Source organism: Lactuca virosa, chromosome 5, assembly GCF_052849685.1.
Source record: "Lactuca virosa cultivar CGN04683 chromosome 5, Lactuca_virosa_CGN04683_v6, whole genome shotgun sequence".
NCBI lineage: Eukaryota > Viridiplantae > Streptophyta > Magnoliopsida > Asterales > Asteraceae > Lactuca > Lactuca virosa.
Window position 1 is genome coordinate 426949490 of NC_136430.1, and position 24190 is coordinate 426973679.

At 41.5% G+C, this 24190-nt stretch overlaps 2 protein-coding genes across 2 annotated transcripts; one reads left to right on the plus strand and one right to left on the minus strand.

The window, feature by feature from the left end:
* The first annotated feature begins 1297 nt into the window (after nucleotides 1-1297).
* Nucleotides 1298-2652, plus strand: LOC145112923 (transcription factor PCL1-like). The gene has a single exon (XM_079049037.1). The coding sequence runs from the start codon at nucleotides 1542-1544 to the stop codon at nucleotides 2478-2480; it is 939 nt and encodes a 312-aa protein (XP_078905163.1). The 5' UTR covers nucleotides 1298-1541; the 3' UTR covers nucleotides 2481-2652.
* A 19569-nt stretch (nucleotides 2653-22221) lies between these two features.
* On the minus strand, nucleotides 22222-23865 carry LOC145114123 (uncharacterized). Its single transcript, XM_079050127.1, has one exon. It carries the CDS (start codon nucleotides 23863-23865, stop codon nucleotides 22222-22224), a length of 1644 nt encoding a protein of 547 aa, XP_078906253.1.
* Nucleotides 23866-24190: the final 325 nt, after the last annotated feature.

A 24190-nucleotide genomic window follows, 5' to 3' on the forward strand; every position in this document is an offset into this window, starting at 1 on the left:
TCAAATAATTTAGAGATAAATCAAACACGAAAACGTTCAATGACTAAAAAGTTTAATGACCATGTATATAAGCATGCATATAGGGTCTATGGCCCCTTTACGATTTTGTTGAGCTAATTCGAGTAGTGGTAAAGGTTTAGGCATATCCCAATGGGTGGGTTGTGTTAGAATCGGAAAAATAAAAAGAAAACCTCTCCTGTTATGATTTTCGGGGTTGTAAGGGATTAGTTTCCTTCTATCCATCATCATGATCATCCATATTAAATTGAGTGTAACTCTAAAAATGTTTTATTGGCTCTCCATGTGGAATTATATTACCATCATCAACTAACATCATTAGTTTTGTTTCATCATTCGCAGATTTATCAACATCAACAGTAAGGTCAGCGTTAACAACAGCCTTACCTTTAGACCTATAATCACCCCTATGTATAAGGTCATTGTAAGAAGGAACCATTTCCAGAAAGATTTTCCCCGGCAAATCGATTAGTACCACTTTCTATAACATTCTTAACAACAAACAATTTGACTGTATTGGGATGCATAACATCAACAAAACTAAGAAAATATCTAACATCACTATCGTCAAGAATCTGCATAACTATATTTGATACGGGACATTGAAAAGATAGACGAATTTGATTAGTGTGTAACCTGGACTTGGAAGCAACCAACGTAACTAACTCAACGTAGTTGATATCATTGCTTATATCTACACCAAAGCATGTGTAATCCGGAGCAAGATACTGCATACAGCCGTCGATACGCTGCCATTGCCCTCCATTAGAAACTGGAACTCGGAAAAAACCCGTATACGTACTCATTCCGGAACGTTTATGGAAATTATCAAACACACAAATATATTAAAAACACAAATGTATTGCATATTTGGAAGAAAAACATAGAAAACCCCTAATTCTAGCTCTCCGGAACACCACTCCGGAATGTACGGCCGTTCCGGACTTCAGTCCGGAAGGTACGGAGTGTCAGATTCGGGACCTCATCCCCACCAACCGACACCCACTTCGAAACAAGATCATAAATACTTTGGATATTGCATTCCGGATCATACATCCTGAACAAATCCGGAATATGATATTCCGGATAAAACGATCATTTTTCCAAAAAAAGAATATTGATTATTTTATTAAAATGGTTGTTTATAACCATTAGATTACTAATTTTCCTATAATAAAAGTTGTATTATAATGAGAAGCTATCGCATCGTATGGCAGAGGATTGTTCAACCACCGTCCAGATCGACGGCAAAGCTCTATATAATCCACAATTCACTCAAACACAGAAAAATATATTCTAAAGAATCCGCCAAGCCAATTAGCCAAAAATATCAAAAGTCGGTACTTTTCTCTTCACTTTTCCTTCCCGAAGTGGACTTTAACAATAAATAATCCCGCATCCTATCAAATATCTCGCAACAGTTGATTGGGATCCAGCTTCTTCCTCTCAAATCTTCATAATTGTTGTCAAGGGTAGGATGTTTCTCTAAAAATCATTTTACTTGTAAATTTTTGTATAGCTTTATGGCAGAGGAAGTGAGAATTACAGGCTACGATGTCGGTGGCGGCGATGAGCATGACGGTCGAGTTCTGGAGTGGGAGGCAGGATTGCCGAACATAGATGATCTCATGCCGTTATCACAGTCGATGACCTCTGCTGATTTCTTGTCGGCGTTCAGCATCTCGCCGGAGCCTTACCGGAGTATGTTTGACGTCAATCGTGCAACTCAGAACACGATTTCAAATCTCCGAGGGGAATTGGAACAGCAGTTGTTGAACAAATTGAATAGTTTGAAGTCGTGTGGTGATGATAAAGGAGATGAGATGGTTGTGGAAGGCGACGAAACCACCGACCTAACCCGCGGTGCTTCGGATTTGCAGAAATTACAGAGAGTCGATGATGGCGGTGGAGCTGGAGAGGAAATCGACTCCGCTTTGCTAGCGGATGATGATTCTTCGGCTAGGGCATCCAAGCGACCTCGTCTGGCCTGGACGCCTCAATTACATAAACGATTCGTTGATGTTGTAGGGCATTTGGGCGTGAAGAACGCCGTCCCCAAAACTATTATGCAGTGGATGAATGTTGAAGGATTGACGCGTGAGAACGTCGCGAGTCATCTTCAGAAGTACAGGCTATATCTGAAGAGGATGCATATCCAAGGTCCTTCGTCTTCGGATCACCTTTTCGCTTCAACTCCGGTTCCTCAGAACTTACACGAATCCGGCGCCGGTGGTACTGGTAATGGGCATCATCACGCTCCAGGGGCTATTCCGATGCATTACCACTCACAGATGGTTTCCATGCCTTATCCATCACCGCAGATGGATCCTAATTCTGCAGGTGGTGATGGTGGAGGTGCTTACCACCATGGGTTTGAGTCCCATTCGTATCCATATAACATGACAACGCAGCAGAGAGACTGGTCAGCCTATCAGCATCGTATGACTTCTAACGATAAATAGAAATTCTGTACTCGTTGGAGATTATCCAAGCAGTGGTTTGATGAGCTTCTTCTTTTTTAATCCCTTTTTGTGTATACTTAAATGAATATTGAATCAATCCTTCCTTCATCTATGTGATTCTTAACCAATAATCTAAGTGTTCCTTGATGGTTTTAATGATTTTTGTGATAAATTTTGTATGAAGGTCTTTTAAGTAATACCACGATTAATAACCTCTGATCGAAGTTTTAGAGGTTCCATTCGAGTTAGTTGCATATCTATGATCTATCTATCTTGTGTATGTCTAATCTATGTGTTCTTTTTCTTTTGAAGCTGTTAACAAACAAACTGGTATACTGATTTCTTTAACTCAGATTGTGAGTGATATGCCCCTATTGGTTTACTTCAATGGGACCATCTTGATAGTTGTGCTACTTGGCAAGTAGGTCCTTTGTCTTGGTGTGTTGTTTGTCAAACTTTTCATTGTAGATCTTTTTGCTAGTTGTTCAAGAATCAAGATAGAGATGTGTTTGCATGTTTATCTTGTAGATGATTTTGAAGACATTCCTTTATGAAATTTAGGGACGAATTTCTTTGTTCTTATCTCCATGTGCTATGTGCTCATGACAAAAATACACGTCGATTACTATATTAATGTATGACACTGTGGACATATTATACAGTCATTTTTTACTTACACCGGGTTTGGACTGAAACCGGGGATGTAAACCAAATCAATTGGAGAAAATGACTTAAAAGACCATCAAAGTTTCAAATTTGTTCAAGAAAAACCATTCAAGTATTATATGTTCAAAAAATACCATCAAATTAAGACATATGTTCAAAAAACACCAACGAAGTACATGTTCTGTTAAAAAAACACCATCTCTAACTTACATATTTAGTCCAAACCATAGAAATGATGTTTTTTGAACAGAATATGTAGTTCGTTGATGTTTTCTGAACATATGTCTTAATTTGATGGTATTTTTTGAACATGTAATACTTAAATGATTTTTCTTGAACAAATTTGAAACTTCGATGGATCTTTTAAGTCATTTTCCCAATCAATAACCCAATGTATATTCATGCTTGACACGTGTTTGATTTTGACTTTGATTTGAGAATTAGAACATCTTGAAGGATATTCAAAATTGACCACTTGCCACTAGAAACGTGAGTATGTCGTTACGACCTTTTTCTACATTTATGAGAATGACAACGATATACGAAATGATGAGTTTCAGATTTTAGACAAGCATATTTATATAATATTTTTATTTCAAGTGATCAAGGCTGGTTCCACATTTAGTTTTTGGAAACTTCTACCTTTTAGTTTTTAATAAAATTGAAAAAAAAACAACTTAGCAGGAACTTCTTGTTTTTAGCTAAAACAAAAAGTTTCAAATCTACAAGTTACTTCAAATAGTGTTTTTTAATTTTAGCTAAAACAAAAAGTTTCAAATCTACAAGTTACTTCAAGTTTTTAATTTTAGCTAAAACAAAAAGTTTCAAATCTACAAGTTACTTCAAGTAGTGTTTAATAAAAAATTATTTATAATTTTTCAAATTTACTTGATTATTTTTTTTAGATCAATGGTGTGTTTTAATAAGTCTTTTTATGTAATTTAAATGTTATAAAAGCTTTCAGCTATTTTTGTTGAACACTTATATATGCAAATAAAAGTTACAATTGTCCGCTATTGGCTTCCCTCTAGTTTTGCCAATCGTCTCTTAAAAACGTTGCTTTTATTTAAATTGTGCTTATTACCTTTAATGTTGGAAGGGTTAAATAAGGAAGATAACGATGTTTATAACTTCATTCGTTGTTCACTCCCACCTGACACTATAATATATTAATATACTCCCATATAACATTGTTATTAATAGATCCATCCAACTCCTCCATAACTCGTCTTGTTATGAATATATTATAATTCCAACATGAGTACATGACATCTTATCTAAAATGTATATAAACGTGTTAAAACCATAACAAGATCCATATGAAAACTACACTAAGTCGTCCATTCTCATGATTAACTCAAAAGTCTAATTTTTTGTACTCACAAAATGTCCTATGACGGGTCAAAAGTCACCCCTAAATTTAGTTGTTCTTCACTGTTAACTTGTTCAGCTCCCGGTAGTCGATGCACATCCTGTGAGAGCCATCTTTCTTCTTCACAAATAGTATCGGTGCTCCCAGGGTGAACTACTCAGCCTGATAAACCCCTTGTCTAACAGCTCCTGCAGCTGTGTAGACAACTTCTGCATCTCCGGTGGTGCTAACTGATAAGGTGCCTTGGCTATCGGAGCCGCACCTGGAACTAGATCAATACGAAACTCAACCTGCCTCTCCAGAGGCACTCTAGGCAAGTCCTTCGTGAACACATCTAGGTAATCTCAAATGATGGGCACATCATCAATCGTCTTTTTCCTCTCATCTCTGGTATCCAATACATAAGCCACAAAACCAGAACAACCCTACTGTAGATATCCCATGGCTCTTGCGGCTGAACAGAGAGCTGGCCCACGCTGAACACCCTCGCCATGAATGACTAGTTCTCCCCCACGTGGGTTCAAACTCGAACTAACTGCTGCCGGCAATCAATCATCGCCCCATTAGGGCTCAACCAATCCATACCTACGATTACCTTGCCCTCGCGCAATGGTATAGGAACTAAATCAATCGGGTACCGCTCATGAAATAACTCCAAAACACAACCCTGATGAACCCTCGATACGCGCACTGGACGATCGTCAGTGATCTCCACCTATAACAGATACCCAAGCTCCCCTGGAGTGTCACCGAATCTCTTGTTGAGCGCAAGAGATACGAACGATTGAGTGGTGCCCGAATCAAAAGAACTCTGGAATACCGTTCACCAGGAACGTCCCTAAATAACATCATATATATAATAAGCATAACCATCAAAGCGATAAATGAAATAAGGGAAAGATACATACAAGTAACCACATCTGGTGCTGCACGAGCCTCCTCGACTGTTAGTTGGAAAGCTTGACTCCTCATTACTGGCGTATCCGCCTTGCCCTGGCAGCCATTAGTGATCCTCGATGTCGTTGGAGCGGGGGATGCAACCGCTCCTCCTTCCAATCTCAGACAATCTTCCTTCTCATGGCATGTCTAATGGCACTCAGACCTGATCCCTGAATATATTCCCTGCTAAAGTGACCGGTCTTGCCGCACTTGTAGCAGCCAGAACCACCCATCCTGCAAACTCCATCATGTGTCTTGCCGCACTTGCCACAACAGCCCCGACCTTGTTGACCCTTTTACCAAGAATCAAAACCTTTGGGCTTCTTCGCTGAGCCCTCTGACACCTGAGCCTGAACCGACTTCCACTTCTTCACTATCTCCAGATCAATCTCCCGCTCGCGAGCCCTAGCTATCATGTCCTCCAATGTCCTACAACTGAAAATACTCACAAACTCATGTATCTCATACTTCAGCATATCATGGTATCTGGCCTTCTTTATCTCCTCGTCCGCCCAATACTGCGGAACCAACAAAGCCCTCTCTCGGAACATGGCAGTGATCTCCGCCACAGTCTCAGTAGTCTGGCGAAGGTCCTGAAACCCCCTCGCCAGTTGCTTAACCTCGATCATTGGCGCAAATTCAACCTTGAATCTCGTAACAAAGTCATCCCAAGACATTGTCTCAATAGCCTCGCCTCCCAAATCATGGTCTACCTCCTCCCACCAATCACTGACTCTGTCTTTCAAAAGACAAGATGCAAATCTGACCTTCGACCCCTCGGGGAAGAAGCTAGTCCGAAAGGCATTCCCGATGTCTGCCAGCCATCGTCTTCTAGCAATGGGGTCCTTCTTCCTGAAGAACTCGGGAGCCCCATGTAAACATAATATTTTCCCATGAATTGATCTCTCATTCATTCAAATATATATAATACAAATACAATGCATAAGGCCACTAAATATAAAAGGGTCGATCATAAAATGGACTACACAACAAATACAACATAATACAATAACTATCTAACAGCCACCCGCAGTTGGAACGGGGGAAGCATCGCGAACATTTAAACTGGACCGGAAATCAAGGAAAAGAATCGAAGGAAGAACTTAGTGAAGATGTCGACATATTAAGATTTGGATGGAACATGAAGCACTCTAACATGACAAGTAGCAAGTTTATCTCGAACAAAATGAAGGTCTATATCAATATGTTTAGTCCGTTGATGATGAACCAGGTTGGAAGACATGTACACTGCGGTAACATTATCACAATATACAAGAGTAACACGATGCAGAGAATAGTGTAGCTCAAGGAGTAAGTTATGAAGCCAACGGGTTTTAGCAACACCGTTGGCAACCGTGCAGTATCAGCCTCGGCACTGGAGCAAGAGATAGTATTCTTCCGTTTAGAGGACCATAATAGGTGATTATGACCAAGAAATACACAGTAAATGGATGTGGAGCGCTTGTTGACGGGACATCCTACCAGTCAGTATTGGGGTATGCAATAATATCGCGAGAAGGAGAGCAGTATATCTGAAGGCCATGAGCAGTGGTGCCACGAATGTACTGTAAAATGCGTTTCAAAGCAGTGAAATGGGGCTCCCGTGGATCATGCATATAGAGGCACACCTGTTGAACAACATAAGTGATGTCTGGACAAGTAAATGTGAGATATTGAAGTGCGCCAGTCAGACTGCGATACAAAGTTGCATCATTACTGGAGGCCCAGATCCGTCGAACTTAGCCGATAAGTCAGTAGGAGTAGATGTTGGTTTGCAGTTAGCCATGGAGATGCGCTCAAGTATATCATTGGCATATTTTTGTTGAGACAAAAACAAGCCGTCGCCAGTGCGTCTGGCAGAAATACCCAAAAAATAATGAAGATCGCCTAGGTCAGTCATGTCAAATTCAGATCCGAGAACTGAAGTGATAATAGAGAAGCGATGAAGATGATCATGTGAGGATAATATCATCCACATATAATAACAAGTAAGCAATATGAGCACCATTTCTATAAATAAACAATGAAGAATCACACTTGCCGTTAGTAAAACCAAGGCGAGTAATAAACATAGCAAATCGCTTAAACCATGCTTGAGGTTCCTGTTTTAGGCTTTTAGCCCATATAAAGATTTCTGAAGAAGACACACATGATCAGGGTTATTAGGATCACGGAAACCCGGTGCCTGCTGCATATAAATCGTCTCATGTAGGTGACCATGAAGAAAAGCATTCTTCACATCAAGCTGTCGAATAGGCAATGGTGTGTGACAACAATGCTCTAAACAGTGGGAATAGAAGAAGGTTTTACCACAAGACTAAAAGTCTCATCACAGTTAATGTAACGTATGGTTCCTTGTATGCATTTAAATCATTAATTTATTTGTTTTGAAAGGGTAACTCGACGAGTCGGTGGCCCTAACTCTTCGAGTAGAGGACAGACTATACGCGGGGTTTAAGCTATCTACTCGACGAGTCAAGAGCCCTCGACTCGGCGAGTAGATCGGCCAGAGTGAAACCCTAATTTCGGGGTTTTGCACCATATTTAAGCTCCTTAACCCCACCCCTTGGCCTCATTTCCAGCTTCCCTGTCCCAAACCCTAATCCACGAAACCCTAGAGCTTTATTTGAGACTGTGAGCCATTTTGTGTAACATCCCTAAATCCAAGACCAAAAATTTCATTTTTAATATAATGGTTTATAAAAACAATTTGCAAAAGAACATCATCAAGTACGTTATTTCATAAAACCATAGTTCACGTGTCTCAAAACCATATCATCAAATAGTAACAATGTCATAGTACAATCCCAAGAACATCATGGTGCGGAAGTACCTAAAACCAAAACTGAAAACCGTAAGCACGTGAACTATGGTACCTAAAACCAAAACTGAAAACCGTAAGCACCAAGCTTAGTGAGTTCCCCCATCATACCACATACCATACTATAAACATACTACCAAGCATATCTGGGTGCCTGACCTACCCTGCTAGGCATACCGGGGTGCCTAACCTACTCCTGTTAGACATACCGGGGTGCCCGACCTACCCCTTCGGTCCTTACAACCGTAACATGGGGACTATTCCCCCTACTACCACTATCACCTAACATCATATCATGCTAGCATATAAAACATATCAGATAGTGGAAAAGCATGGTAATTATCACAAAGACAACTACCTGACAAACAATCCCTACTATTGGGCCGGCATTGTGGCCATACCGGGGTGCCTAACCTATCCCTGTCACCTAACCGTAACATGGGGACTATTCCCCCTACTACCACTATCACCTAACATCATATCATGCTAGCATAGAAAACATATCAGATAGTGGAAAAGCATGGTAATTATCACAAAGACAACTACCTGACAAACAATCCCTACTAGTAGGCCGGCATTGTGGTCATAGACCCACTTCTATTGGAAGGTAACTCACCTCGATGTCGTGCTGTAACCGAACTATCCTCGGTGATGGGATTAACTCTCCTCAAACTCCTAAACATAACAACCTTCCTTAATTACCATTTCATACTCGTAATCCCTTTCAAGGGTCAACTCAGGTCAAAGTCAAAGTCAAGGTCAACCCCGGGTCAAAGTCAACTTTTGGTCGAAGTCAACATCTGGTTGACTCAACTCGCCGAGTTGGTCCACCAACTCGTCAAGTTCCCTCCTACATAGTCAGGTCTTTTACTCCTAACTCTCCGAGTTCTCCTTGAACTTGTCGAGTTCTCCTTCATACAGAGTCGGAACCTTTTGCTCACGACTCGCCGAGTTCATCCTTGAACTCGTCGAGTCCTGCTTCATATCAGTTGGGATATTTGTCTTGAACTCACCGAGTTCATCCTGGAACTCGTCGAGTTCTTTGATCTTCAAGTCCATATTCACGTTCATCTTGTTGAGTCCTTTGCTAGACTCAACCAGATTGCTCAGAAACAGAACAAGGTTGGGGAACCATGAACCGACTCGCCGAGTCCTATGAACGAATTGCCGAGTCCCCCAAAGTCCAAGTCGATGCAGTCGATTTCAGTCGGGCTTATTGCATCCAAAGCATAGATCTGGCCTCCTAGGGTCGATATAACACGTAAAGTTACAAACTTTACGTGCATGCATGGGTGTTATGAAGCTAAAACACCAAAACTAAGCCATAAAGGAGTCCTAATGCATGGGATAGGACCATAGCTTAATAAAGGTGGCAACTTTAAGTCTACTGAGCTCAAAAGTTCCCAGATCTAAAGTCATTACTCTATTATGCATTCAAATCCCGAGAGCGACTTAGAAATGGCCCAAAATGACAATATGCAAGCCCTAAAGAAGATCTAAGTGATGGAAAGCCAAGTTATAAGCTTTATACCTCAACCAAGCTGGAAATGCAACCCAAGCTCTGGATCTAATACCCTCCTCTTGAATCTCCAAGCCTTTCCTTCCTTCTCCAAGCTTCAAATCACTAAAATGGCACAAAATAGCTCAAGAACACTCACAAGCTGATTAGGGTTTCGAGAATAGGGTCCGAGGGTGATGGAGGCTGGAGTGGAGGCCATATAAGGTGTTTAAATAGGGTGAAAACCCTAAAATTTAGGGTTTCATTCAGACAGATCTACTCGTCGAGTCGGGGCTTTCGACTCGTCGAGTAGACTCTTCCACCCGCGTCCAAGATTCGCCCCTAATCGACGAGTTTGGGGCCTCATCTCGTCGAGTCCCAGTATAAAAATGAAAAACTCATATTTAAAATACATACCGGAACCGGGCGTTACAAATCTCCCCCACTTATTTTAGACTTCGTCCTCTCTGTTGCTGCATCTGGAAAAAGCTTGGGGTAGTGCTCCCTCATCTCGTCCTCTGACTCCCAATTCTATTCTGAGCCCTTGCGATGCTGCCATTGCACCTTCACCAACTCGACCATCTTGTTCCTCAGATCCTTCGACTTCCTGTCGAGGATAGCTACTGGTCGCTCGATGTAGTTCAGGCTGTCATCCACCTGAATATCCTCTAGAGGCACCACTGCAGAATCGTCTACCAGGAACTTCCGCAGCTAGGAGACGTGAAAGGTACTGTGAATCTGGCTAAGCTCGGATGGCAGATCCAGCCTATACGCCACCTTTCCCACCCAGGCTGTAACCCTGAAAGTACCAATGTATCTGGGGCCCAACTTTCCCCGCTTCCTGAATCGGATGACACCTTTCCAAGGTGACACCTTCGGAAGAACCCTATCCCCGACCTGTAATTCCAGGTCTGATTGGCGTCTGTCGGTGTAGCTCTTTTTCCGACTCTGAGCACTCTGAAGCCTGCTCCTAACCTGTTGGATCCTCTCTGTCGTCTTGAGTACCACTTCGGTACTCCCCATGAACCTCTGTCCAACCTCACCCGGCATATCGGGGTCCTGCACTTCCTCCGATATAACATCTCGAAGGGAGGACGGTCGATACTCACGAGGTAGCTATTATTGTTGGAAAATTTTGCCAAGGGAATGTAGGTATCCCAGCTACCACCGAAGTCTAATACGCAGGCTCGCAACATATCCTCTAAGGTCTGGATAGTTTGCTCACTCTGACCATCCGTCTGAGGGTGGAAAGTCGTGCTAAAATGCAGACGAGTACCCAACTCGTCATGGAATTTCTTCCAAAATCTGGAAGTGAATCACATGTCACGGTCAGAGATCATGGAAACTGGCACTCCGTGTCGAGCTACTACCTCTCTGATGTAGATATCAACCAGCTTCTCGGTCGAGATGCTCTCCTGGATCGGTATGAAGTGAGCACTCTTGGTCAGCCGATCCACGATGACCCAAATCGAATCCACCCCTCGTACGGTCCTGGGAAGCTTTGTGATGAAATTCATGGTAATATCTTCCCACTTCCACATGGGGATATCCAACGGCTGCGTCTTGCCGTGAGGCCTCTGGTGCTCGGCCTTGACCTTCCTGCAGGTCAGGTATCTCTCGACGTACCAGGCTACATCCCGCTTCATGCATGGCCACCAGTAATCAGGACGAAGATCTCTGTACATCTTCGTCTCCCCGGGATGAATAGAAAATCTGGATTTGTGCGCCTCCTCCATCAAGAACTGGCGTACACCTCCATGATATAGAACCCACACTTTACGGGGTAGTGTCAACAACCCACGGCTATCATAATCGAATGAGGAAACCTGAACTGCAATACGCTCATTCTTCCGATGTTCCTCCTTCATAGCCTCCTGCTGGGCCTCTCAGATCTGCTCCAGAAGCGGAGTCACTACTGTCATCCGCAAGCAAATGTATCTGATCGGGGCTGCCTTGCGGCTAAGAGCATCGGCCACAACATTGGCCTTCCCCGGGTGGTAGAAGATCTCACAGTCGTAATCCTTCACCACATCTAGCCACTAACGCTGCCTCATGTTCAGATTCGGCTGATCCATGAGGTACCTCAGACTCTTGTGATCCATGTAAATGGTACATCGGACCCCATAGAGGTAATGTCGCCAAATCTTGAGGGCGAAAACAACTCCCCCCAACTCCAGATCGTGTGTCGGGTAGTTCGCCTCGTGGCGTAGGCGATTACGTGCCCTCTCTACATCAATACTACGCCCAACCCCGAAATGGACGCATCGCGGTATACTACAAAATCCTCTATGCCCTATGGCAGGGCTAAGATCGGCGCCTCGCACAACCTCTGCCTCAAAGTCTCAAACGCTGCTTGCTGCTCAGGCCCCCAGCGAAATATGACGACCTTCTGCGTCAGCCGGGTCAAGGGTACTGTTATCTTGGAGAAGTCCTGAATGAATCTCCGGTAATAGCCTGCTAACCCTAGGAAACTCTGAATCTCAGATGGAGACTTTGGAACCTCCCATCTCATCACAGCCTCCACTTTGGCCGGATCAACCAAAATCCCGTATTGGTTGACAAGGTGCCCAAGAAACTGCACCTAACGCAACCAAAACTTGCACTTGGAGAACTTGGCGTACAAGATCTCCCTCCTCAAGGTATCCAACACCTCTCGCAAGTGCTCCTCGTGCTGCTCCTGCGTCTTGGAGTAAACCAAGATATCATCAATGAAAACTATCACAGACCGATCCAACATCGGTCTGCACACACGGTTCATGAGGTCCATGAACACGGCAGGAGCATTGGTGAGCCCGGAGGGCATCACCACGAACTCGTAATGGCCATAGCGAGTCCGAAAAGCAGTCTTCTGCACATCCTCCTCTCCGACTCGCATCTGGTGGTAGCCCGAACACAAATCTATCTTGGCAAACCAAGATGCCCCCTGTAGCTGGTCGAAGAGATCATCAATCCTCAGGAGTGGGTAACGGTTCTTCACCGTTACCTTGTTCATCTCCCGATAATCTATACACATCCGATGCAACCCGCCCTTCTTCTTTACAAACAGGATCGGGGCTCCCCAAGGCGAACAGCTCGACCTGATAAATCCCTTGTCTAACAGCTACTGCAGCTGTGTAGACAACTCCTGCATCTCAGGATGAGCCAACCGATATGGTGCCTTGGCTATCGGAGCCGTACCGGGGACGAGGTCGATCCGGAACTCCACCTGCCTCTCCGGAGGTATCCCAGGCAACTCCTCTAGAAATACGTCTGGGTAATCTCGCACCACTGACACATCACTCATGGTCGCCTTACCCGCTTCTCGGGTATCCATAACGTAGGCGACGTACCCTACGTAACCCTGCTGAAGGTAGCGCCTAGCCCTCACTGCTGAGCACAAAGCTGGTCCTCGTTGCGGCCTCTCGCCCTGAATCACCAGCTCTCCCCCACTTGGGGTCCTGATACGCACCAGCTGCTGCGTACAGTCGATCACCGCCCCATTAGGGCTCAACCAGTCCATACCTATGATAACCTTGTTCCCACGTAACAAAATAGGAACCAAATCCACGAGGTAACACTCGTTGTATAACCTCAAAACGCAATCTTTGAAAACCTCTGATGCCCGGATAAATCGGTCGTCCGCGATCTCGACCTCTAATGGATAGTCTAACATGCCTGAAGACTCATAAAACCTCTTGCTAAGAGCAAGAGAGACAAATGATCGGGTAGCCCCTGAGTCGAATAACACCTGAACTGGGATGCCGTTCACATGGAACGATCCTAATTATGACACATAAACACAGTACATAAATATCATAACCGACATGAAATAAGAGTTAGGGAGAAGAAAACATACCCGTCACCACATCAGGTGCAGAACGCGCCTCCTCGGCGGTCAGCTGGAAGGCTCGGCTCATCACCACCGGAGCATCTGTCTTGCCCTGTCGGCCATCCGTAATCCGCAGGGTCGCTGGAGTTGGTGATGAGTGCTCATCACCACTGGCGCTGCTGCTGTCAATCTCGAGCAGTTGGCCTTTTTATAGCCCTTCTGATTGCAATGAAAGCAAATCAGGTCTGATGTCTGGATGATAGGTGTAGGAGTAGTACAATCCTTACCCAAGTGCCCAGTCTTGTCGCACTTGTAGCTGCCCGATGACCCTAGTCTACAAACCCCCTCATGTGGCTTGCCGCACTTCCCGCAGCGGCTCCGGCCCTGATGGTCCTTCGACCTAGAGTCGAACCCCTTGGGTTTCTTCCCCAAAACCCCAGTACCCTGCTCAATATCCGCCTTCCTCTTCCGGATGTGCTCAATGTCAATCTCCCTCTCCCTCTCCCTCGCCCTCGCAACCATGTCATCCAATGTCGGACAGGCCGAGTAGCTGACATGTTTCCGAATGTCAGCTCTCAACATGTCGTGATAGCGAGTCTTCCGCATCTCCTCGTCCCCTGCATACTGAGGTACCAGTAAGGCTCTCTCCCTGAAATTGGTGGTAATCTCCGCCACTGACCCAGTCGTCTGCCTCGTATCCATAAACTCCCTGGCCAGCTGCTGAAGCTCTACAACCGGTGCAAACTCAGCCCTAAACCTGGTCACAAAGTCTGACCAAATCATAGCCTAAATGGCTAGGGCTCCCAAAGAATAACTGACCACCTCCTACCAATCTCGAGCTCGGTCTCTCAAACAACCTGCAACATACTGTACCTTCGACCCCTCAGGGCAGAAGCTCGTCAACTGAGAAGACTCCATGTCTGCGATAAATTATTATTTGTACAAGTTATGGTATACTCTAGTTTTGGTATAAACATTGTGATATGTATATATATATATATATATATATATATATATATATATATATATATATATCATCAAAACTAACATGATCAATGTTATAAAATCATAAGAAATGTTTAAGATCTGTAAACTATATGGCTTTTGGGAACCTTTATTAAAAGATAGTTTTACTAGTAAACTTGTCACACCCCCAAACCGGAACGGCGGAAACGTTCGGGGGCGGATGACTTCATGTAAGTATCACAACACATGCATTATAGTAATCAAAGTACATCCAACCATTGCATTAATAAGTATAAGTTTTACATAAGTATCTTAAACATTTCAAATTCTACATCAAAGTAGATACAGAAAATGACAAAAGTCGCAGTACGATACTAGGCAGTCTTCTCAAAAGCTTCGAGGGTGTACCTGTCTACTAGAGCCCTGAGAATACAAGTAAGTTTTGAAAGAGTATCAGCATAAATCTGGTGAGTTCATAAACATTTTGTTTTAGAAAGACGGTTCTCGGTTCTTTTGAAAAGTGCGATATCTTTCTCCAGAAAACTTTATATTATCTGGTGTAAGAAATGCATAAACCTTAAGTAAAATGATCCTTCGATATCTGTTGAAAGTGTTCCTCAAGAAAATCCCATATTTTCTTATGAAAAGCATGATTAAACCCATTTCTTCTATGGCTTCTTGGTTCATACTAGTCACGCATAAATCAAGGAGTTATTGAAGAAATATGAATATTCGTTAGTTGATTAACAAACCATATGTTTATAAAATACTAATGTTTACCCTGGGAAATCCTGCATTTCCCTTATGTGAAAGTTATTGAATTACCCGTTCTAAATCGGAAAGTACAAGTATCTACCATACTTATATTTTTTAAGCATTGTTCCTTTTGAAAACCCTAGCTACTCCCAACAATGTATATTAGTCTTATTACATAAATAACACTAATTGAAAACGTGGTGATCTGAATCCTGAAGGTGTTGTCAGTACCCTTCTGTGATCACTTAGTTATTAACTCTAAAGTTCGTTCGTTCGATCTATTATTACGTAAATACATCATTGTTATCTATATTGCGAGCTTTATGACCATACATTAACTTGATATGGCGCGAATCGGGCACCAGTATCCTTTATGACTTTGTCACCCGTAGACCTGCCGGTCCTATTGTAGCTAGCAGTAAGGTGCGGGATAGTCAGTCCCGTATAGATCTATACACAAAAATCATGCTCTCCCTCCAGGAGACTCTGGTTCATAAGGGGTAGTCCTCCACTTAGTTAAGTTTGTAAGCGCCCAAGGACGTGTCTCCAATTAGATTAACGACTTTACAATTAATAATATAGGAAAAGCCCTTTTGTTATTAACATGTATCCTTATAAAATAATATCTTTTGTTTCATGATTCATAAGTTCATTTCCTTAGTTTTGAAAACTGCTTTTGCAAGGTTTGTATCCTAACACGTTTTGTAAAACTGATCTCTATATTCGATGTATATTAATAATGAAAATATATTAAACAAAATAATATATTTGAACACATGATTAATTGTGCTTTTACTTGTATTCCCCCCCCCCTGAAAACATTAAAAACTCGGAAAATGTAGGGGTATGAACTCACCTTATGTGATAGGTTCGATTGAAGGTTCGCGTAAGGATGAGAAGTTTCCAAGAATGAACTCCCGAGACACAAACGAGTCCTAGACGATATATAATAGCATATATAGGCATGTAATTAGTGTTTTGGACAATTAACATGCAAGGAAACACCCTTAGGGACAAGGAAACACTTGAACTAAGTGTCTAAACCATATGTGATTGAGTGAGGGAGGCGTACGACCACCTTAAGGGTGTGTACGGCCATGGGTGTGCAGCCCATGAGTGTATGGACATACACTCATGAAGAGGTGTGCTTTTGAAATGTTTCCAAGGTTCTAACTAGCATCCAAGAAGTGTTCTAGGTCCCATGCTTAGTTGTAATGCAAGTTTGAGGCCTAAAAATGATCATCAAAGTGGGTTTACGGCCCTAAGAGGTGTGTGCGGACGTACAAAGGGGTGTGCGGCCGTACACCCTTCATGTTCATGCCCAATTTGTCGACTTTAAGGTGAATCAAGGCTAGGATCATGTCCAACTAGAAGATAGGGGCTAAACTCTCACTTTGGAGGGCCTTTAAGGTGTGTACGGCCAACCCTATGAAGGTGTTCGGCCGTACTCCTTCAAAGGATGAAGAACATGATGAAACTTGATGAACCAAGGCTTGAATCAAGAGGTCTTTCAAGTATAACAAGCTAAAGGATGGAATACTTACGTTTTTGAAGCCTTGGAGGGTTCACGGTTGAGTAAACTTGAGAGAGAATGGAGTAGTGTGCAGCCAAGGGAAGAAAAGAATGAAGGCAGGGAAGTCTACCCATATATATAGGGGTGGGTGACCCACCACCTTGGGTGTGCGGCCATGAGGGGGTGTACGGCCGTACACCCATGTGTACGGCCGTACACTCCTCCTAAAGGAGTGCATGGCTCGATTTGCTACTTTATGACTTTGATAACTCATCCCTAAACTCAATCCTTGGTTGCACCTAAGCTTAGAACACTTAAATGGACCCTAAATAATGCTAAAAGATAGCAGAAACGGGTCTGACACTCGGTTGAATTAAATTGTGTCACACCCCGGCCGATGGCGGAAATACCGCGCTTGTGTGACGCCATCATGGTTCACAGTTATTGATTACATTGAACAGTATAACACAAATGTTATTTTTATATTACAAAATATATTACATATCGTACTAGGTTTTTAGAATACAAGAAACCAAAAATTACAAGTAGAGCTTAATCAGATTAATACAATATAGATAAAAAGTGCTCCGACGATCCCATGAAGATTTTCCCAAAAGATTGATACCGCCGACTTTTATTTTCCTGAGAATACATGTGATTTTAAAATGTCAACATAAAGTTGGTGAGTTCACAGGTTTATATATTTGTATTAACATACTTTTTACTCCAAATAATATTTTTATTGTATATAAATATTTTCAAACTTATATTTGTATGTGTACTTTATTTCCAAAAGTACTTGTTCTATCCTATATAAGTATTTTCAACTTATATTAGCTTTTAGGCGTGATTATCAATGTTACATGAATTCCCATAATCGAGCTACAGACGAGTTGTTGCCCCTCACGACGCTTCATCCGACGTCGTAGTGTTTAGAAAGTTATCACCCGTGACTTGACCGTCGATGGTTGTAGCTAGCAACCGCAGGTGAAGTGTCAGCCCGTATAGATCTATACATAACTCTCCCGCTCACTTAAGATTTAACGATTATAGGTAGGGGACTTTACTAAGTATTACACTTAGGTGATGAATGTGTCTCATGTAAACCCTTGAATGAGTAGTGCTAAAAGTTGTAGTCTTGTAACTTTACGTGTTTATGTTTATCGGTTTATGTTATATAATTATAAAAATATTTTTATAATTATATCGTTATATAGTTTTGTAAAACTTAAATATGCAAAGGAACAACAATTTGTAATAATCTATTCACAGATTAACGGCAATGCATAATAAAATTTTATATTATGTGGATATAGTAACGGCAATGCATAATATTATGTGAACATAATAACGGCAATGCACAATATAATTATGTGGGCATAATAACGACAATGCATAATATAGTTTTATATTATGTGGGCATAGTAACGGCAATGCTCAATATAGTTTTATATTATGTGGGCAGCATAGCGACAATGTTTACTAAATTTTATATATGTAAACGACTGTTTTAACGATAAACTGTTATAACGATTATGTAACTAAATTATAAGCGATATAAACAATTTATGATTTATATAAATAAATAATATAAAAACATGTATCCTCCCCCGAAATATGATAAAATGTTTAAAATGGGGCCGTGAAACTCACCTTCGTAGCGTGGTTTATGTAATAATAGATGTTGATAGAAAGATGGCCGAGACTAGAAAGGGTTGAACTTCAAGGTGGGAATGTTTTGTAAGAAAATCAACTGTACTTTGTATCGTGTAAACGTAAAGGAACAACTTCTATTTATACTACCATGTAAATATGGATATAGTTAAAAGAAATGCTACGTGTCACTTGAAGAGTTTCTACTGTACTTTGTTATACACGTGTGCATGTGACTCTTGAGTGGGTATTGCTTAATATGCAATCTACCCACCATAATTTACATAGACTGGTACGTCATATACACACACACAAATATATGTGTATATAAAGTGATAACGTCTTCTTTTTATTTTATTTTATTTATAATATTTACCAAATTAAATATTATATATAAATATAATAATTAATTAATCTCATTAGAGATTTGCATATACGTACTATTTTCTCGGCCGCCATGTATCAACTATTATTTTTACTGTGCATGCATTATCTTATATTTATTTATTATTAGTCTATGATTATAAAGCTCAACTCCATGAATAAGAATACGGAGGATGTTATTATTATTGCTATAATTTATTTATATACATACACACGTTTTATTTAATCATTCATATATATTTTCTTTACTTTTTTTTTCACTTATGTTATATATATTTTTCCATGATAACTTTATAAAAATATGTTAACAGATTTAAAATCATTTATAATATTTGAAAAGGAAAATATTACCAAATATAGAATGAATATCATATTTTTATTATTTTATTTTTATTACAAATTAAGCCCATTACATCTAGTGTTCGTTACGTTTACAGGTGACGATCATTGACTTAATTTGACGGTTGTCACATTCTCCCCCGTTAAGAGAATTTCGTCCCGAAATTTAGCTAGTAGACGGAATATTGTTGAATAGTTGGGGGTACTTTCTTTTCATTTGATCCTCGCGTTCCCAAGTAAACTCTGGTCCTCTTAGAGAGTTCCATTGCACCTTTACTATAGGAATACGACTTTGTTTTAATCGTTTGACTTCTCGATCCATGATTTCAACGGGTTCTTCTACAAAATTAAGTTTGGTATTGATTTGGATTTCGTCGAGTGGAATTGCAAGAGCATCATCGGATAAGCACTTCTTGAGGCTGGATACATGGAAAACGTCGTGTACATTGTTGAGTTCATGAGGTAATTTGAGTTGGTAGGCTACATGACCAATTCTTGCAAGAATATCAAAAGGTCCTATGTATATTGGATTAAGCTTTCCTCGTTTTCCGAACCTTATGACGCCCTTCCAAGGAGAGACTTTTAGCATAACTCGATCTCCGACTTGAAATTCTAGAGGTTTACGTCTCTTGTCGGCATAACTTTTCTGACGATCTCGTGCAGCCTTAATTTTATCACGTATCTGGACGATTTTCTCAGTCGTTTCATGTATGATTTCTGGACTAGTAAGTAGTGTATCGCCTGCATGTTTCTTTGCTAGTTGGGTATCACCTAATTCTGCCCAACATATTGGTGATCGACACTTGCGTCCATATAGGGCTTCAAATGGTGCAACTTTAATGCTGGTGTGATAACTGTTATTGTATGAAAACTCAATCAGAGGAAGATGAGTATCCCATGTGCTTCCAAAGTCTATCACACACGCTCGGAGCATGTCTTCCAATGTCTGAATGGTCCTTTCACTTTGACCATCTGTTTGTGGTTTATAAGCTGTGCTCATGTCAAAGCGTGTTCCCAAGGATTTCTGTAATGATTGCCAAAATTGTGAGGTGAATCTACTGTCTCTATCAGAGATGATAGAAATTGGCACCCCATGCAATTTGACAATTTCCTTGAGATAAGTTCGGGTCAACTTTTCCATCTTATCAGTTTCTTTGATTGGCAGGAAGTGGGCAGACTTAGTCAATCGATCAACTACAACCCAAATAGTGTCATAACCACTGGGTGTATTGGGTAGTTTTGTTACGAAGTCCATTGTAATTTGTTCCCACTTCCACTCGGGTATTTCTGGCTGCTGTAATAATCCGGAGGGTTTTTGGTACTCTGCTTTGACTTTAGCACAAGTCAAGCATTTGCTCACGTAAGTGGCAGTCTCTGCTTTCATGTTTGGCCACTAATATTGCTTCTTCAAGTCTAGGTACATCTTGTCGGAGCCTGGAAGAACGGAATACCTTGACTTGTGAGCCTCATCCATGACTAAGCTTCTGATGTCACCAAATTTTAGCGTCCAAATTTGGTCCATGAAACATCGAGTACCGTCGTTCCTAAGCTTGAATTGTTTGTCCATTCCTCGCAGGCATTCATTAGTAATGTTTTCTTCTTCTAGAGCCCCTAACTGAGCCTCTCTGATTTGAGCAGCCAGGCTCGACTGGATTGTAACTGTTAGTGCTTTGACCTTACGAGGCTTTATTCGTTCCTTCCTACTCAAGGCATCTGCTACAACGTTTGCCTTGCCAGGATGATAACGAATTTCACATTCTAGTCATTCAACAACTCAATCCATCTTCTTTGTCTCATGTTGAGTTCCTTCTGATCGAAAATGTGTTGAAGACTCTTGTGATCTGTGTATATGGTACACTTTGTACCATAGAGATAGTGTCGCCAAATCTTTAAGGCAAAAACTACAGCTCCTAGTTCTAAATCGTGGGTAGTATAGTTGTTCTCATGTACCTTGAGTTGACGAGAAGCGTATGCAATAACTTTGTCTCTTAGCATCAATACACAACCCAACCCTTGGTGTGATGCGTCGCAGTATACGACAAAATCATCTGTCCCATCTGGGAGGGATAGGATTGGTGCACTACACAACATTTTCTTCAGTGTCTGGAACGCGAATTCTTGTTTGTCTCCCCAATCAAACTTTGTGTCTTTCTGTGTTAATGTTGTGAGTGGCTTGGCTATTTTGGAGAAGTTTTCTATGAATCTCCGATAGTAGCCTGCGAGTCCGAGGAATTGGCGCACTCTGTTGGCGTCTTTGGTGCTCCCCAATTCTTGATTGCCTCTATCTTGGTAGGATCGACATGAATTCCTTTGTTGCTTACCACATTCCCTAGAAAGTTTACTTCTCTAATCCAAAATTCACATTTAGAGAATTTGGCGTACAACTTTTCCTTTCGTAGCAGCTCCAGGATTAGTTGAAGGTGTTGCTCGTGTTCCTCCTTGGTTTGTGAGTATATCAATATATCATCAATGAATACAATCACAAATTTGTCCAAGTAGGGCTTGCAAACACGGTTCATGAGATCCATGAAAACTGCTGGAGCGTTGGTCAATCCAAATGGCATAACTAGGAATTCATAGTGGCCGTAGCGAGTTCTGAATGTCGTCTTTGGAATGTCTTCAGCTAGGACTCGAAGTTGGTGGTATCCTGACCTTAAGTCAATTTTCAAGAAGTAATTGGACCCTTGCAGTTGATCAAATAGATCATCGATTCTTGGGAGCGGATATCGATTCTTGATGGTCAGCTTATTTAGTTCCCGATAGTCGATGCACATCCGGAAGGATCCATCCTTCTTCTTAACAAACAAAATTGGTGCTCCCCAGGGTGAGATACTTGGTCTGATAAAACCCTTGTCAAGAAGTTCTTGTAGTTGGCTAGAGAGTTCTTGCATTTCAGACGGTGCCAGCCTATAAGGAGATTTTGCCACTGGTGCTGCTCCTGGGACCAAGTCGATTCGGAATTCGACTTGTCGAACTGGTGGCAATCCGGGTAGATCTTCAGGGAATACATCAGGATAATTACACACCTAAGGTATATCCTTGATTTCTTTCCCTCTGCTCTTTTTATCCATAATGTGGGCTAAGAAAGAGTAGTACTTCTTGTGAAGGTACTTATGTGCTTTCATACATGAGATGATTCTGAGGTTTTGACCGGACTTATCCCCGTAAATAATTAGGGATTCTCCATTGGGTAAAGGGAGTCGTACTGCTTTTTCATAACACAAAATTTCAGCATGATGAGGGGATAACCAATCCATGCCAATTATTACATCGAAGCTTCCGATAATCATTGGCATAAGGTTAACGTGAAAGAGGTGATTGTTTAGAGTTAATGTGCAATTTTCTAGTATTTCTTGGGTACTACCGGATTCACCATTAGCCATTTCTACCACATAAGTTTCATTTAGTTTACTGGATTTATGATTTAGTAGTTGTCTAAACTTAGGGGTAATAAAGCTTCTTTCAGCACCCGAATCAAATAGTACAGTTGCATATAAGTTGTTAACAAGGAACGTACCAGTCACCACTGTTGGGTCCTGGATGGCATCCCTTGCTCCAATCACGAATGCCCTACCTCTAGCATTCCCTTGTTGATTATTCATCTTTGGGCAGTCCTTTTTGAAGTGCCCAACCTCTCCACATTCAAAACAGGCTCGGGTTGCAGTAGTGAAAGTTCCTGTGTTTGCTGCGGGTATTGTTGCCGGTGCTGGGATTCTGCAATACTGGGCGGTGTGGCCCTTCTTCTTACATTTGTCACAAAATCTGCAATTACCAATATGAGGATAATTGCACTTATCACATTTTGGGTATTTTCCAACATATTGTTTTTGATGGGTGGGTGTCGTTGTTGTTGTGGTTGCATATGCTTTCACTGTCTCCTGCTTCTTCTCAGTAGATTGCCTCAGCTTTCCTTTGTATCCTCTACCAAACTTGCGCTTATTGTTTTCCGGCTTTGGAAGGTCAGCCTTCTGAACCATAGTACCTTGGCGTATCTCCTGGTTAGTCAAGTTAAATGCTAACCGTTTGGCACTGTCGTATGTAGCCGGTCTTGAAGCGGTAACCAAACCTTGAATGGGTTGAACCAAACCCCATATGTATCTTTCTACCTTCTTATATTCTAGTGTCACAAAACTGGGGCAGAGGGTAGCGAGATCGTTGAATCGGTTGGTGTAGGCTGCAATGTCTGCATCCTTCATGGTAAGGTTCCACAATTCTTGCTCTAATTTTTGCATTTCGTCTCTTGGGCAATATTCGTCAATCAACAATTGCTTCAGTCCACTCCATGATATGGCATTGGCATTGCTAATGCCTAGTGTTTTGGCATGACTATTCCACCATGATAAGGTTGCATCAGCAAACGTACATGCAGCAAATCTCACTTTACAGTTTTCATCACAAAAGCTTATTTCAAACACTGACTCCATCTTCTCGATCCACCGGGTTAGTCCAACGACTCCTTCATTTCCGTAAAAAGACTTCGGCTTGCAGTTCATGAAGTCTTTATAAGTACATGCTCTGTGGCCTCCTCCATTGTTGACATTAGAGTTACTTCCACCTCCATTTCCATTTCCATCACCGTTTCCGAATCCAGTGTTCCCGTGGGCTTCGTAGTTAGCCAGAGCGTCCGCGACGCGTTGAGCAACTAACGCTTCAATGGCCGCTGAGTCCATTACTGGTGTAGGATCTGGGGTAGGTGTTGGTGCTCTAGGATTGTGTCTCGTAACTCGTCTCGGAGGCATGCTTTAGTTCTATTAGAGATATTTTAAAGAAAGTGTTAGTCATTTGAAGCTTTTTCCTAAGTTATACATATGTGTATAATAATGACTATCATTCGCAAGAGTTAATGTAAATTTGTAAAAATCCTTTATAGATTAATATATTGTAATTTACAATATTCTAATAGGTCTTTATTCATAAAATAATGTAGGCAATCATTGGATAAGTTTGTTTGATCATATAAGTTTATTGAATGTCATTGTAATTATTTCCAGAATC